General features: G+C 47.4%; 1 protein-coding gene across 2 annotated transcripts in view; it reads left to right on the top strand.

Annotated features, from left to right (window-relative positions):
• The window catches only part of NEK7 (NIMA related kinase 7), a 144,200-nt gene that overhangs the window by 62,820 nt on the left and 65,079 nt on the right, over positions 1 to 16,301 (top strand). Inside the window, exon 3 of one of the 2 annotated variants that reach the window (XM_040263175.1) lies at positions 14,467 to 14,607. The exons of the other annotated variant lie outside the window; for it this stretch is intronic. Coding sequence (XP_040119109.1) covers positions 14,467 to 14,607 — 141 coding nt within the window. The remainder of the gene's footprint in view (positions 1 to 14,466; positions 14,608 to 16,301) is intronic. 2 annotated transcript variants of the gene reach the window in all.

Below are 16,301 nucleotides of genomic sequence, written 5' to 3'. Positions count from 1 at the left end.
GTTACTGCTGATTAAGTCTTTGAAAAATGTGACCGCTCTCAGGAGCAGGATTTTAAAAAGCTGGCAAAGGACAGCTTCTGCTCCGGGTTGACAGCCTCCTTTTGTTTTGTTCCACACCATTGGCCCGAACAACAGGGCGATGAGGCAGCATGCGGTTAGCTGGGCGGCTCCTCCTCTCTTGTGATCCTAACACGCATCTGCACGGAAACGGAGCCGAGGAAGTCGGGTTTCTCAGTGTCAGGCACCCACTCCCTGTATGACGGCACGCGATGTATATTCTCCGTGTGTCTTTCTTTTTCTTGTTCTGAGATGAATACTCTAACCCTGCCGTGCGTACTGTGTGGTTTCATTTTTAGTGCTGTATGAGTTCCTTTTTTTCCCATGCTCTAGGATGTGAGATTTATGTATCCCTATTAATTTTTTTTGTTGTTATTATTGTCATTCACTGAACTCAGGGAATTTTTTTTTTTCCTGTCACCTTCTGTTTCTTTCCTATTTTCCTTCTTTGACTCCTTCCACTAAAGTCTCAAAAGTACTGACAGGATATTTTGACTAGATTTGCACACTGTTATGTTCACGTTGCTTTTGGACTCTTGTTTTTGGAACAACAAATTTATTATAGCTTAATTAAAAAAAAAAACTGCAGACTGTATCATTGATGGTGACACAGAAATGGTAAGATATTTACATTTTAGTATGAGGCTGATTTTAAACGATGGAAGTCTGCAGCTAACATTTTGTGACTATTTTGATTTCTGGTCATTGAAGAGCACTCTGCTGCCTTCACTTTTTATCATAAAGTTAAATATGAAAGTTATAATCAGAGCACAATTTTAAGAATTCCTGGGTGTGTCTAGAGGGTGGATTTATTTTAATTATGATCATCACCAGGACTTAGGTCATACTTACTGTTTGTAAACTTGAAGATGTTACTGTTTGTAACCCTTTGGCTCCCTGTGAAGGCGGGAAAGCATCCCAGGGGTACAGGTAGGAAGAGGGGCCTTCCTCATTCTGGTTGCTGGGAAGGTATGAGCGTCTTGTCTGGGAGTAGCCAGGAAGCAGTGAGGTTGGCCGGCCGTCCCTTTAAGCTTCCCGGCTGGAACAGACCTCTTTGCCCCAAGGCTGCTGTTTCCCAGCATCCTTTCCCCTGGAGGCTGCTGGTTCTCTGATGATATTAATAATAAGCTGTGCACCATGAGAGTCCGGGGTGAGGGGCCACCTCTCTATCCACAGAGCCTCTTCCAGCCCGTGACTCCTCGTTTTTGGGGTGACGGGGGTAAGACCCGCTTCCTCGAGGCTCTGCCTCCCCAAGGAAGGGCACTCACCTTTCTTGTTGCTGTTGTCTCCCAACCTCCTTTTGAGCCCTCACACTAGCTGGACGCTTGACCCCCAGCCCCTGCCTGCCTTCTCAGCATCATCTGGCTTTTGTCCAGGACAGAAGCACTGCTGCTGAGAGAGTTCTTCCAAGAGCACCCACCCTGCGCTGAACCCCGTGAACATGTGTTTCAGCTACAGTAAGTCTCCGACACACGAACAAGTTCTGTTCCAAGAATGTGTTCATAAGTCCAACAAAGTTAGCCTGGGTACCCAGCTAACAGTCACCCATATAGTACTGCACTGTACTGGGTTTATAATATTTTCCAGGCAAATAATGTATAAACACCAAACACAGAAAGTAAAGGAAACGACTTTAACCGGACAGTACAGTAGTGCAGCACAACAGCTGGCACAGGTCTGGCATCCCGTGGACAGGCAGGAGGAGCCACTGATGGAGGAGGGAGAGGGGGGGAGGCGGGCGAGCCGAAGGGCCGTCCGCGACGGGCGACGGCGGGCAGGCTGCGATGCTGCTCACGCCTGACGTCCACGGCACAGGTTCTGCTTCCTCGCTGGAACTGGAGGCAGGGTCTCATCTTGGAAAGTTTGCAACTAGAAGTTCGTGTGTAGGGGTCTTGCTGCATTCCTGACACCAGCCGCAGGAGGCATTATCAGTTGCACTTCACAAGCGAAGAGACCGAGGCTCAGACCGGTGATCTAACTCGCCCTTGGTCATTTAGCCAGTAAGCCGGGGGGCTGGGATCGAAGCCGGGTCTGCCTCCCCCTTTGGTTTCACAGAAGCAGCGTCTCACCTGTCTCTTGGCCAGTCTGATCTCAGTCGCTGTGACTCTTGATGTTTTCACAGTTCCCGCAAGCTCCTACTTTCAGGATGGCATGCATTGCCTTCTGCCCAAGACTGTCCTTTTGCCTGTGACTGTTAGCACCGTCCTTCTCTCTCTGCAGTCAGGTGAATCACGTATTTTATATGCAGGCCGTTTTCACATTGTCTTGACTTTACTCCTTAAGTAGCTCTGGACTCTGCCAGTTCTCTGCATCCCGACTGTGCCTACTGTTAGATTCCTGCCGCCTTTTGCCTGGATTATTGTGGAACCTTCTGATCCAGTCTGTCTCTTTTCCTCTCATTTTGCCATTTCTAGTTCAGTCTTCACACTGTAGCAAGAGTCATCTTTCCAAAGTGTATGTTTTATTATTATTACTTGTTGTTGTTGCTTAGTCACCGAGTCGTGTCTGACTCTCTGCAGCCCCGTGGACTGCAGCCCACCAGGCTCCTCTGTCCATGGGGCTTCCCAGGGAAGAGTACTGGAGTGGGCTGCCGTGCCTCCTCAGGAGGCCTTCCCGACCCAGGACTGGACCCGCCACTTCTGTGTTACAGCTGGACCCTTCACCGCTGAGCCACACGTCCGAGAAGCGGTGGTTTCTGGGCTTGAGGAAGGGCTCTGCGTTTTCTTGTGCGATGCAGAGGGTCTCACGTCATGGGGCTCCTTTTTCTTTTCCAACTGCGTGTTGTGGCTTTCCCTGTTTTGGACACAGATGCAGTCATATCTCGCTTATTCTCAGCTCTCTTTCAACTCCATATTTCAGGTACTTTGGTCACAGTCTCAGGAGCTGTTCAAGGAGATTGAGTCCCTAATGGGCTGTAATCAGGACTTCCCTGGTGGCTCAGAGGTTAAAGTGTCTGCCTGGAATGCAGGAGACCAGGGTTCGATCCCTGGGTCGGGAAGATCCCCTGGAGAAGGAAATGGCAACCCACTCCAGTACTCTTGCCTGGAGAATCCCATGGAGGGAGGAGCCTGGTAGGCTACAGTGGACTGTAATCAGCATAAAGGCTCATTATAATGTATGTGAGCTACATGGCAGAGGTCATAAGAAGAGTGTTATCCTAGAGGAAGCATGTAATTTGGAAGACAGCAGAAAGATTCCTCTCAGAGAAGTAATGACTACTGGGCAGCTTCCTACACTGATGTGCTTCTAATAAGTAAGAATGTACTATGCAGGCTGTGCACTGTTCACTTCTGCAACCAGACTTTATATGAATGAGTAGGTCATGGGTATCCAGGTATTTGTTGGATGAATTAATCTCTAAATGAAAGCTTAATTTTGATCAGCCTAATTATCGCAATATTGTATGGATTTTAGTTATTGAAAGTTACTTTAGGAAAAGACTTGGTAATGTAGACTAAAAAGAACTCTGTCAAATGAGAAGTGACATCAGAATATTTAAAGCTTGATTGAGTTTTGAATTTAGATTGGTTGTTCATACTTAACATATTTAGGGCTAGATGTTTCTCAGCTTTTAAAGGAAATCCTTGAGAAATTTAGATGATTTTTAAAAGAACGGGAATACAGTAAGGGTTCTCCCATCTGCTGTCTTGGACATTTCTGTTTGAATAGTCTGATGTGTTCAGAGATGATGTTGTTTGGTTGCTAAGTCGTGTCTGACTCTTTGTGACCCCATGGATTGCAGCCCACCAGGCTCCTCTGTCCTCCACTATCTCCCAGAGTTTACTTAAATTCATGGCCATTGAATCAGTGGTGCTGTCTAGCTATCTCATCCTCTGCTGCTCTCTTCTCCTCCTGCCCTCAGTTTTTGCCAGCATCAGAGTCTTTTCCAATGAGTCAACTCTTCGCATGAGGTGGCCAAAGTATTAGAGTTTCAGCTTTAGCATCAGTCCTTCCAAAGAAATCCCAGGGCTGATCTCCGTCCGAATGGACTGGTTGGAGCTCCTTGCAGTCCAAGGGACTCTCAAGAGTCTTCTCCAACACCACAGTTCAAAAGCATCAATTCTTTGCCACTCAGCCTTCTTCACAGTCCAACTCTCACATCCATACATGACCACTGGAAAAACCATAGCCTTGACTAGATGGACCTTAGTCGGCAAAGTAATATCTCTGCTTTTGAATATACTATCTAGGTTGGTCATAACTTTTCTTCCAAGGAGTAAGCGTCTTTTAATTTCATGGCAGCAGTCACCATCTGCAGTGATTTTGGAGCCCCCCAAAATTAAGTCTGACACTGTTTCCACTGTTTCCCCATCTATTTCCCATGAAGTGGTGGGACCAGATGAGGTAAATGTTAATCAGAATAGTTTCCCAGTTCTATTTGGAACTGCATTCAGAGCCTGAAATGTATTTTTAATAAAATCAGTGATGAAAGTGATTCCATTTTTGAGGATGAATTTGATATTTGGAATATTTAGAAATCCTTTGGAGCCAAGTTTGTACTTGGTGGAAAAAATTAATTGTCTTGGTATTCTTCTTTCGATCAGAAGATCTCTTCTTAAGTGAGACCAGTAGTTTTCATGATTCACAAACTGATTACAGTCCAAGGAGGGATTTCAAATGGATTTTCAGTATCAGAAGCCTTTCTGGAAGTAAGTCCACATGCTCCCATTGTGCCCATTTGAAGGGCAACATTGAATGTATAGAATCTAGTATATTTGTTAGAAATAAGTTGTATCATTTTACAATTAGGATTCCTTTACATTTTGTCTCCCTTTATACCATTATGTGAATATTATGACTTTCTCACCGTACCTGTGGGTATGCTTCACACAGCTCTCTCACGAAGTGTTCATAAGACAAATGTTACCCTGATTTTGAAGTTTTGATGAGTACTTCTTTTTCCAGGAATGCTTGTATGAACTGCATTTAATTGTGCCTTCTTTTCCTCCCTTGACCGGATCTCGTTCAGTGCAGAACAGGGAGGTGGAAGAGGAGGACTTCCTAGGAGAATTCTGATGTGGTACCCAGTAGGGGGTCGGGAGCACACGGGATCAGTGAACGCCCACCCCAGCTCCCAGCGCCGGCGAGGAGGAGGCGGGATGCGGGGCTGCGTGGCCCCGTGATGAGCGCAGCGAGCAGAGAGGGCTGAGCTCGGTGCCGCGCGGACCCCAGCGTCTGAGGGACCAGGAGGACACAGGAGGGCTGGACGTTCAGCAGGGTGGCTTAGGGCCTGAGCCCTGACGTTGCACTGCCCCGTGTAAGGGCTTGGATACCCCCACTTCCTGGCTGCGTGCTGGAGGGCAGGTTACTGAACACCTACGCCTCGCTCTTCCGCCCTGTGGGTTAGGGAGCACTAGTTTTTACCGAGTCCCGGCCGTGGAGCTCGGGTGCTGTGCCCGGCACGTGGACAGCGCTCGGAGGCGGGGACGAGACGCTGGCTCTCAGTGGGCGAGGACGCCTGCGGCAGAGACACGCAGAGCTCTGGGCGCAGAGGTCTCTCTGCCGTGCCTGCTGTTGTGCCGTGGTCCGTCCTTTGTCACACCTGTTACCAACACACCCCAGTCAGCGGCTTCCCTCCCCCGTTGACGTGCTCAAGCCCCGAGCCCAGGAGCCGTCCTTGGCGTCCCTTGCTCTGGTGTTCAGCTCCCGCAGTCCGAGTCCTCGGGGTCCACCTGGGGGTCGCGTCCCGGCCCGCCCGCAGCGCGCGCCTCGCTGTCACCGTCCTGTCCGGCCAGGCCTTCCGTGCTCTCCCCGCTCTCCCCTTCTCTGGCTCTCCTCCTCTCCCTGCCTCTCTCCGCGCAGGGTCAGGGTCCTGAGTTCCGAGCCTCTCTGCTGGAGACCCACAGCCCACACCCATGCTCTCAGCGTGCTCACCTCTGACCCCGGTCCTTACCTGCGACCCCAGTGTTTTCCACCCTCCAGCCAGTGTTTTCCGATACACCTAGCTCCTTGCTCCCTGAAGGTTTCCCCCAGGGCTGCTTTCCAGCACTTTCTTTTCCTTCTGGTCTTTTAATCTCAACCAAAATGTCACCACCTCCGTGGGGTCATCCTAGTATCACCCAATCCAAAATAACCATCGTTTATTTCCTATTATATCACTCTATTTTATTTATCTGCATAGTACCTAAATATTAGATATTAATTTTGCTGCTGCTGCTGCTGCTAAGTCGCTTCAGTCATGTTGGACCCTGTGCCACCCCATAGACGGCAGCCCACCAGGCTCCTCTGTCCCTGGGATTCTCTGGGCAAGAACACTGGAGTGGGTTGCCATTTCCTTCTCCCAGATACTAATATTGCTTATTGCCTTTTTACTGTTTTTGGATTACATGTTTGTTTAAGCCCATCCTCTGTTAATAACTGTGGAATAAATGAATAAATTGAAGAAAACGTCTTCCATTTGTCTCTGCCACAGTGAAAGGCTTCTGGTTGCAGTGTTGAATTTCACCAGCTGCAGCTGCTGGTGCTCACCCGGCTGGTGCCAGTGTCTCTGTCCTGGTCCTGAAATGCCAGGAGAGGTAGCCGGTAATTTTGGTTACATAATTTGGATATAGTAATTATCATGCTAGGTAGTATAACTAATGATGGTTAAATGATACAAATACCAAGATCTTATAAATGTTTAAATAATTGGTTGTATTTGATCACTCATTTTTCTTATGCTGTAGTGAATTCTCTCCTTTGTTTGATAAAAAGCCAGTTACAATGATTAATGGTATATCCTTCCAGCTGACTTAAATCTCAGACTTTTAGCGTCTTTAGGAATAGGTTACTTTTGAAATAGCTTAAGAAATTTTAGGGAGATGATTTTTCAAATGGGAAGAAGAATGACTAATTAGATTGCTGGCACATGTGATGTTTTTGTTTTAACATGTTTTTAAAATTTCTGTTGAGGTTTATATAGAAAGTAGTGTGTAAGAGCTCTGTGTGAGATAGTGTCAAAAGGGTGTTCCAGTTTGTGTAGTTGGGAGCTGAGTAATGTCTCTTTAAAGATCATCCATAGAATGAGCTTCATTGCCAAATAAAATTCAAGGGCATTTTTAAGTTTCGTTACTTTCAAATTTTGGGGACATTTAATAATATTAACATAAAGTATAATATTTGTTAGAGTACACAGTTGGTAAGATGAAAATCACCAGTAAGATATGAGTTTGCAGTAATAGTGAAAACCTTGTTAATGGTGTTAAGTATTGTTAATCCTGGCTTGTACATTAGATCGTTGATAACAGCACCTCCAGGAATTGTCAGGACAGGATTTTCTCCCTGGAGAGTCTGTCGAGTCCATGGCGGGGCTCCTCTAATTTCCCCAGAGAGAATAATTATCATCATGTTACCCTGAATTATCTTACTGCTCATTAAACGTTCTTGCCTTCAAATTTAAAAGAAATTAGAGAAATTAATTTAGTCCTGGGAAATTGTTGTTTAACGAGTTTGCACCTGTGAGAGTATGAGCCAATGGCACAACAGACTGTGTTTTATTTTGAAATGAAAAGTATTTATGTGCAGGAGGGGACTGACACATAGAAGTTAATCCCAATTAGTTAGCATGATCTGGTGGTAGGTAATTAAAGCGCATTCAGATCAACAAGAGTTTCCTTAATGAGAATGCCGGACATTTAAGGTGTTACATAAAGCTTCCTTCACTCTCAGGTTTGATTTTTTTTTTTGTCATCATATGTGATTTTGAGTAATTATTTTACTTTTCTGAGATTTTAGGATTCTTTTAACTTGCGGATTCACACATCTCAGGAGATTAAACGTAATTTACCACAAAAATGTAATGCACATGCTTCCAGTGTCTGTCATAACCATGCCCTCTATTTAAGGAGTCACGGGTGTCTTACTGTTAGTAATTAAGAAATGAAATGACACCAGTAAAAACAATCAAACAGTAAGAAAAGAAAAGCTATATAAGCTTGCAGTTATATTATCCATGTTGAATAGTTACATTTTAAGACTTAATCCAAAAAAGAATCTGTTTGAAAAATGTTTTATGGAGTATGTGGTCTTTATTAATTTTGGAAGCTACTCTGTGCTGAACTAGTCATGTCCCTCAGTTTCTTTTGTCACCAAGAGCTTGTAGTTTCAAACTTGGAAGGTTTACAGGCTTTCAAGCAGTTGCTCTCTTCAGTTTGCCTGTGACTTTAAACTTGATGTTGTGACCATGTTTCAGCCAGAAGCCGACTTAAAACCACACGTGGTTTTAGGTATTACCTGCTCCCTCACAGTAATTAGAAGGCCTTTGGGCAGGAAAATTTTACTTAAATATAGTGTATGTCTCCAAGGAGCCTAATATGCAAGGGGTCCAGCTGTGTTCATCCATGGATCAGGGCAAGAGTCCACGTGCTAACTGGAGTGTCTGGCTGGAGGGTGAGCCCAGGGCTGGGCAGTGCTTGGAGACCCTAGTAGAGAGGCTGCTGGCACACAGAAGTCTGGCTGTAGATTCAAACTTTTTGGGGCCCAGAGAAGGAGGGCCAAAGAAAAAAATCGAGGTCAGGACTAGGGAGTTTCAGTCTTGACGCCTCGACTTGGAAGAGGCTGTGGGTAGAGAGGGTTGGTGCCAGGCTGTGCCCGCAGGTGCCCCGGGAAAGGGGCATAGGTGACAGTGAGCACATGCGTGTGTGAGGCTCTGTCCCTGGTGACACTTGCATGCCGCCCTCAGGTGGGCTCCCGCCTGCCCTGGAGGAGTGGGTACAAGGTTTGGGCAGCTGCCCAGCTGGGAAAGACTGAGAATCAGATGTGAGGCTCCAGCCCAGCCCTGTGGAGTGACTGGCAGACCCTATGCCGTTTCTCTGGGGCTTTGTGAGAACCTGGCTTCCCTGGTGGCTCAGTGGCAAGAACTCGCCTGCCAATGCAGGAGACTCAGATTCAGTCCCTGGACAGGAAGATCCCCTGGAGAAGGCAATGGCAACTCATTCCAGTATTCTTGCCTGGAAAGTCCCATGGACAGAGGAGCCTGGTGGGCTACAGTGTGTGGGGTCGCAAAAGGGTCTTACGTGACTTGGTGACTAAAGCACCATCCCTGTCAGGTCAGGCCTTAGACGGCAGTGTTCAGGGCTTCGCATATCATCCCAGTGGGGACAGGGGATTAGCACTCAAGGCTTCTGATCTGGCAGGGGTGCAAGGCAAGTCTTCGTCTTACCTGTTGGAAGCTGTTAAGGGCAGAGGGAGTTCTTTCAGCTACATTCACCTATTTAGTAAATACTTACTGTCTGTTTCATGTCACGCCACCTTCGTGGCATGTGGCTTCATGGACACAAGCTTGGTTTCTGCCTTTGAGAAGCTGTGCTTGAAGGGAGAAATAGACCCATGTAAACAAATAATTAAAAGCCAGTGAGATCTGGAACCCAGACCAGTGCCTGAGCTTGCACGGCTGTCTGCAGAGTTGACTGCTGCTGAAGACTGTGGGCCCAGGGCAGGGGCACCTGAGAAGGGTCATCAGATGGGTCTCCACGGTGAGCAGAAGTGGGCCATGTGTGCAGAGCACAGGTCCCCAGACGGCCAGGTCACTTGGACGCTGTGTGTGGAGGGGTGAGCTGCTGCTGTAGGTGTAGGTGGGCTCAGTGTGTGATGGAAGAGGCAGAGTGGTGAACTTTCATAAAAGCTGAAAATCCTTTAAATGACTCACGTTATTCCGGAAGTCATTTCGTGCCACTCAGACACACAGCCTGGTGGTGAAGGGGCTGCAGGGCCTGAGTCCCCGTTTATGCACTTCATGGAGAGTAGGGTAAGGCGGTTGCAGTGCTCTTACTTGCTTTACTTTGTATCCAATTTGCATCTCAGTATTTGCTGAGTTATTTTATTCCCCAGCATAACTCAGGTGCTAAGTTAAAAAATATGAGGAATTGGACCACATCCCAAAAAAAAAAAAAATACAGCTCTTCCCTAAAAATAGTTCTTTACTTGCATGGGCACTGGCCTGATGATGCCATCTCTTTTATTTTAAGCACCTCACCCAGTGCTGTTTACCGGGCACATAACTCATCCACACGCAGCAGGGCACCGGCCACAGCGTCCAAGAATCACTGCCCAGGTGTGTGTCGCCTGCCCGGCCACATAAAGGAGACCACCCCGCGCCCAGGCTGATCCTTCCGCAGGCCCCCGCAGCGTGCCCGAGCCTCGGGGCGGGGGTGTCGAGATGTGCAGCCCCGCTCCGTCTCGTGTCTGCTCCGCGCGTCTACGCCGGGCGACAGGACACGAGAGCAGATGAGACAGGCTGTCAGTCAGCCGCGCTGCCCTTTGAAGAAAGGCCACGGGGGGAAAGGGTGCCGCAAATGGGCTGTGAAGTTTACATACACTGCCCACTGTTAAACAGATTACGTCTAATGAAGTGTCTAATGCTCAGGCCGAATCAGCCTAATCCTGGGTGGCAGCTCATCCCTCCGCTGCCAAAAAAAACGCCGCCCTCTGGCCCTCACTCGCCACTCCAGCGGCCACGCGCAGGGAGGCGCCCAGCCTTAATAAACCCAGACAGTGTGTGATCTGACATGCAAATGTAGGTCATTGCATATGTAAATGTGTGATTACGCGCCTGCATGCCAAAACACATTAGCCGGCCTCCGCGCTCAGCATGCGGTCATCACAGCGCCTCAGCAGCCCCTGCGCACGTTTGTCAGTTACCGCGCGGACAGGGGACGGGTCCCTGGCAGGCCCGAAGTGCATGCAGGGGTTGCGTGCTCTTGTTCCCGATGAGGAAGCCGAGTGTCACCCCGGAGACCGACACGTTTTCAGCTGGAGGAGGAGCGGTCCAGATGTTTGGAAGAGAGGAAGAAAACCCACCTCTTCGATGTTGCAGTCTGTCCTAGTGTGTAAATTAAAAAAAAAAAAAAGTTTGTTAGAAAAGCTTGGACAATTGAAAGTCTCTCCTCGTTAAGTGAAATGAAGTTAGGAAAGCTAGAAGTTGCTAATATCCACTGACTATCTGAGAAGTGAGACTTGGTTAAGTTTCCTTTGTTAAATAGGTGACAGTTCCTTGATAGATCAGTTGGTAAAGAATCCGCCTGCAATGCAGGAAAGGCCGGTTCAATTCCTGGGTCAGGAAGATCCCCTGGAGAAGGGGCAGGCTACCCACTCCAGTATTCTTGGGGTTCCCTGGTGGCTTAGCTGGTGAAGAATCCGCCTGCAATGAGGGAGACCTGGGTTTGATCACTGGGTTGGGATGATCCCCTGGAGAAGGGAAAGGCCACTCACTCCAGTATTTTGGCCTGGAGAATTCCATGGAGTGTATAATCCATTGAGTCACAAAGAGTCAGAGACGACTGAGTACCTCACTTCACTTTACAGTGACAGTTGTAAATTCATCTCAGTGACCACAAAAAGAAATCTTGTACTGGAACAGCGTGGCAAGTAGTCTCTCTTTATTTTATGATTTCATTCCTATTTTTTATTTTCATTTTTGGTATGTGTGTTTCTAGTCCCATTTCTGTTTTACTCATTAAAAGGCCTAAAATTGAACATACTGTGGATCATCGCATAGGGTACTGTAATATTTATTATATTGTAGGTAGCTGTTTAGTAACCCCAGAGGATGACCTACCCTGTGCTTGGGAACTGGGGCTTGGGCATCAGCTAGCCGTAGATCTGGTGTGATAACATCTGTCTGATAGGATCATCATGAGAATTGAATTAAATAGCATAAAAAGTACTAATTTATAGGACCTGTTACATTACAGGTGCCAAAATGGGGCCTTTTTTATTGTAGTAGTGTTATTATTCTATTCTGGCAGTTATTTATGGTTTATATTCACATAACGAATTTGTGAAATTTGTATTCTGATTATTTTGCATGTCTTAAAGGAAGAGTGGTATTTTTCTTATTTTGGACTTTTCAGAAGAAAGAAAAGCAATGCACAGTAACAAGTTGTTGTTACTTTCCCCCTCTTTTTTGATAAACGTTGCATTTGAATGGCAGTGAAAGTCCAGCAGAATTTTCCAGTTTTTTTGCTAGCGTGATAGATGTAGTGACATGAACAAGGTTGCATGTATTAGGGGTTAATGTAATGTGCATATGTCAAAACAGCCTTTTGCATACGTCATGGGGTCATCAGCCCTAACTAAGGTTTATTTGAGGACTAAGAGTTCAAGCTGGTGGGTTTAGGAACCCATGCGCCCTTTGTTTGAACCAGTAGGTCTTTAATGTTCGGCCTTAATCAGGCCCCGCCAGATTGTTACGTTTACTTCAAGTCGGTCCAGAGTAGAGAAGGTCCATTCAGATGTGAGCCGAGTGGTACCAGGCTAAGAAGGGTCTACTTATCAGGAATCCCGGGATCTGGAAGAGGCCCATGAGTGGCCCAAAAAGGAGAAGATGGAAAAGCGCATGTGATGGCTGAGCTGATTTATTATATTTCAGTAGACTGAGATGCTGCAGGTAGAGCAGAAGTGACATGAGGCACTGCAGAGGCAGCCTTCCCAGGGCGTGTGTAGTGGCCTCCACTCTGGACTCTGGACAGCGTTCGACCCCGTGGGTGCTCACTCTGGACAGCGTTCGACCCCGTGGGTGCTCACTCTGGACAGCGTTCGACCCCGTGGGGGCGCAGCTCAGGTCTGTCCTGTGGCCAGGGGATGGCTGACCGGGTCTGTAAGCAAGGAACAGAAGAAGTAGGACAGTGGACAGAACACATCCCGCCCCAGAGGGGCCCTCGGTGACGCCGCCTCCCAGCCCCATGATCCCGCTCGGCACAGTTGAGGCCCCTTCACGTCTCCACGTGGGCTCTTTCAGAGCAGAAACACTTCTTAGGATACATCTGTTTTCCTAGGGGCTAGTCCAGTGCCTGCTGTCTGCTGCTGCTGCTAAGTTGCTTCAGTCGTGTCCGACTATGTGCGACCCCGTAGACGGCAGCCCACCAGGCTCCGCCACCCCTGGGATTCTCCAGGCAAGAACACTGGAGTGGGTTGCCATTTCCTTCTCCAACACATGAAAGTGAAACGTGAAAGTGAAGTCTCTCAGTCGTGTCCGACTCTTCGCAACCCCATGGATGGCAGCCCACCAGGCTCCTCCGTCCATGGGATTTTCCAGGCAAGAGTACTAGAGTGGGGTGCCATTGCCTTCTCTGTCTAATTAGAGTACTAAAAAGTGTGAGTTTCAAAAAGAAATGACTTTTCCCATGAACAGCAAAAAATATATTGTTCAAAAGATATTTATGTGCTAAGTGACAGAAAGAAAGACAGACAATGAAGTCGCTCAGTTGTGTCCGACTCTTTGCGATCCTGTGGACTGTAGCCTACCAGGCTGCTTCGTCCATGGGATTTTCCAGGCAATAATACTGAAGTGGGTTGCCATTCCTTCTCCAAGTGAGATAGGCCAATCTGAAATGCTACATACTGTATGATTCTAACTATGTGATATTCTGGAAAAAGCAGAACTATGGGTCCAGTGAAAAGATTGGTGGCTGCTAGGTTTTGGTGGGGAGTGAGGGTTGAACAGGCAGAGAACAGAGGGTTTTGGGGGCAGGGAAAATATACTATGATGCTTAAATTCTGGGGAGCTTCCCAGGTGGCTCAGGGGTAGAAGAATCCACCTGCCAGTGCAGGAGATGCAGGTTCAGTCCCAGGGTCTAGGAAACCCCCGGGGGGAGGGAATGACACCCCACTCCAAGCCTGTGGACAGAAGGGCCTGGTAGACGCCAGTCCACGGGGCCTCGAAGAGTTGGACACAACCAAGCGACTGAGCATGCACACGAGCACTCTGATTATGGATATCGGTCGTTGTCCCTTTGTCCACGCCCATAGAATGTGCTGGGAAAGACTGAAGGGGGAGGAGAAGGGGAGGACAGAGGATGAGATGGCTGGATGGCATCACTGACTCAGTGGACATGGGTTTGAGTAAGCTCTGGGAGTTGGTGATGGACAGGGAAGCCTGGCGTGCTGCAGTCCATGGGGTCGCAAAGAGTCGGATACGACTGAGCAACTGAGCGACTGAACTGAGAGTATCCAGCAGTAAGGGTGAACCCCAGTGTTAACTGTAGACTTTGGGTGACAGTGACTTGTCAGTGTGGGTTCAGTGGTGACCAGGGTCCGGCTCTGGTGGGGTGTTGATAACGAGAAAAGCAGTGCCCAGGTGAGGGTGGGGGTGTACCCGGAACCTCTCTCCTTTCCTCTTAATATTCTGCTTTTAAAAACTTAGGTCTTTAAAAAAAATGTAATGATAAGGTGGTAGACTTGCTGCCCCTGGAATTGTTCTTTGCAGAAGTTAAGTATCATCAGGAAGTTTAGAAGGTTTTCATGTGCTAGTTGGCAGGTTGACTGAGTGAATGTGTGTGTTTGTTTTTATATAATATGAATAGTTTGATAAATACTTGTCAAACAAATGACTGTCTGCAGGTTTACCATAGAAATTACCTACATAAGTGAAGACAATTGACAATTGTGTGCATATTGTGTGATTGAAAACTTTCCTGACTTTTTTAATTACAGAAGGCCTTACGACCGGATATGGGCTATAATACGTTAGCCAACTTTCGAATAGAGAAGAAAATTGGTCGCGGGCAATTTAGTGAAGTTTATAGGGCAGCCTGTCTCTTGGATGGAGTACCAGTAGCTTTAAAAAAAGTGCAGGTAAGATGACTTTAATTCTATAAATCCATGTAAAATTATTTGCTGTGAATAATAAATAGAAAAAAGTATGTCCTGAACGATTGGGTCATGACAGTCTCGAGTTGAGAATGATGGGAAAGAGTAAAAATTGTCCTGTAAATGCTTGCATTAAGTGCTGTGTATGGTGGAAATCACTTTTTAGTTGTAAGGCTACTTTTAAAATTGAGCTGGCTCTGTTCACCCGGATTCAGTCATGGCTGGGATGATCTTAGAAAAGCTTTCACAGCTCTTGGTTTGAAGAGGCAGATTGGAGTTGTCACCATGGCCCCTAGCTGGGCATGTGGCTACACGTTGTAGCCTCAGCCGCAGGCCTCGAGCACGGAAACCCAGCTCAGGGAATGCACCGCCTGAAGCCAGGACTCGGCAGGCACACTCCTGGGCGGGTCTCGGAGACCAGGCTGGAGAACCAGCCTGGCAGTAAAAGACAGAAAACCAAGGTGAACTTTATCTACTGGAGGAGATGAGAAAATGAGATAGGTGAACGTAGGGGATTGATGTCCCGCTTACCATGCCCACTCTGTGTTGGCATCGGCTCTGTCCTCCTGCCCTGGCTGTGTGTGGGCTCCTCAGGCGCCTGGGTCTGCCCAGCTCCCGTGGCCCGGCCCTGCCCCGATGGGCCCACTGCCTCCCCTCTGGAGCGCTCTCACCTTTCTGCCTCAGAGTGTGTTTGCCATCCTGCAGTATAACTTCTCTTTTCAGGGAGAAAGTCGTTCTTGTTGACAACTCGCCTGTAGACTTCCTGTTTTATTCTGCTGCCTGGTATTGTTTTCTCTGTCGAGTCCTGTGAAACCTCAGTGTCCTTTCCTCTTACTGTTTAATTTCATGAAGGATCAGTGTCCTTGCAGCAGCCATCACCAGTAGAGGTGAACAGTTTTCCCTTGTACAGTAAATGTTTATGAAAGTGTTTACAGGACACACGTGTCAGAGGTCAAGACTGGAACAGATGGCCTCATACCCACCACATGGCTCAGACACATCCCACTCCCTTCCCTCGTAGGTCACCACTTCCTGAATTTTCTGAGTATCATTCTTTTGCTTTTCTCTAGAGTTTTATCCACATCAGTGTAAATTCTGAATGAATCCGTTGTTTGCTTCTGCATTTTTTGAATTAAATACAGTCACGTGTTGGTGTGTGGCTACGCTTCCATCTTTGCGCACACAGCAGTCAGGGTGTGGACCTGCATGCACGTGTGTAGCACTGCCTGTTGTGTGGAGTGTCCTGTTCTTCTGGCAGGCTGCTAGCTTCGGCTGTGTACGGTTGTGTGCCGTTGCAGTATTTCTGTCACATTCATGTCAGGTCCTGTGTGTCTCCTGGCGCACACATGCCGGAATCTCCCTTTTGTATGTGCCTGAGATGGAAGCAGTGAGCCTTCCTCTCTGCTTTTTTGAGTTGCAATTGGGACCTCTTCTAGCTTAAGCATAACCCCCTATACACACAAGAGAGGAATGATGCGAGGATATTCTTAGCTTATGTAATTAGGGAACAGTTATCTTAAACCTTTACAAGAAGAAATATATTTGCATTTCAGACATGTTGTTGATTTTTGTGGTATATTGCACTTGTGCTGAACAAGAGAGACCAGGGTTCTTCCTTTTTAATAAGCCACCTCTGCAGCTTGTATGAAAATGTTTTAAAATACCATTGACCAGACTCC

The sequence above is a fragment of the Oryx dammah genome, unplaced genomic scaffold (assembly GCF_014754425.2).
Source record: "Oryx dammah isolate SB20612 unplaced genomic scaffold, SCBI_Odam_1.1 HiC_scaffold_21, whole genome shotgun sequence".
NCBI lineage: Eukaryota > Metazoa > Chordata > Mammalia > Artiodactyla > Bovidae > Oryx > Oryx dammah.
The sequence above is the reverse complement of the archived record's forward strand: the minus strand, read 5'-3'. Positions and strand labels throughout refer to the sequence as shown.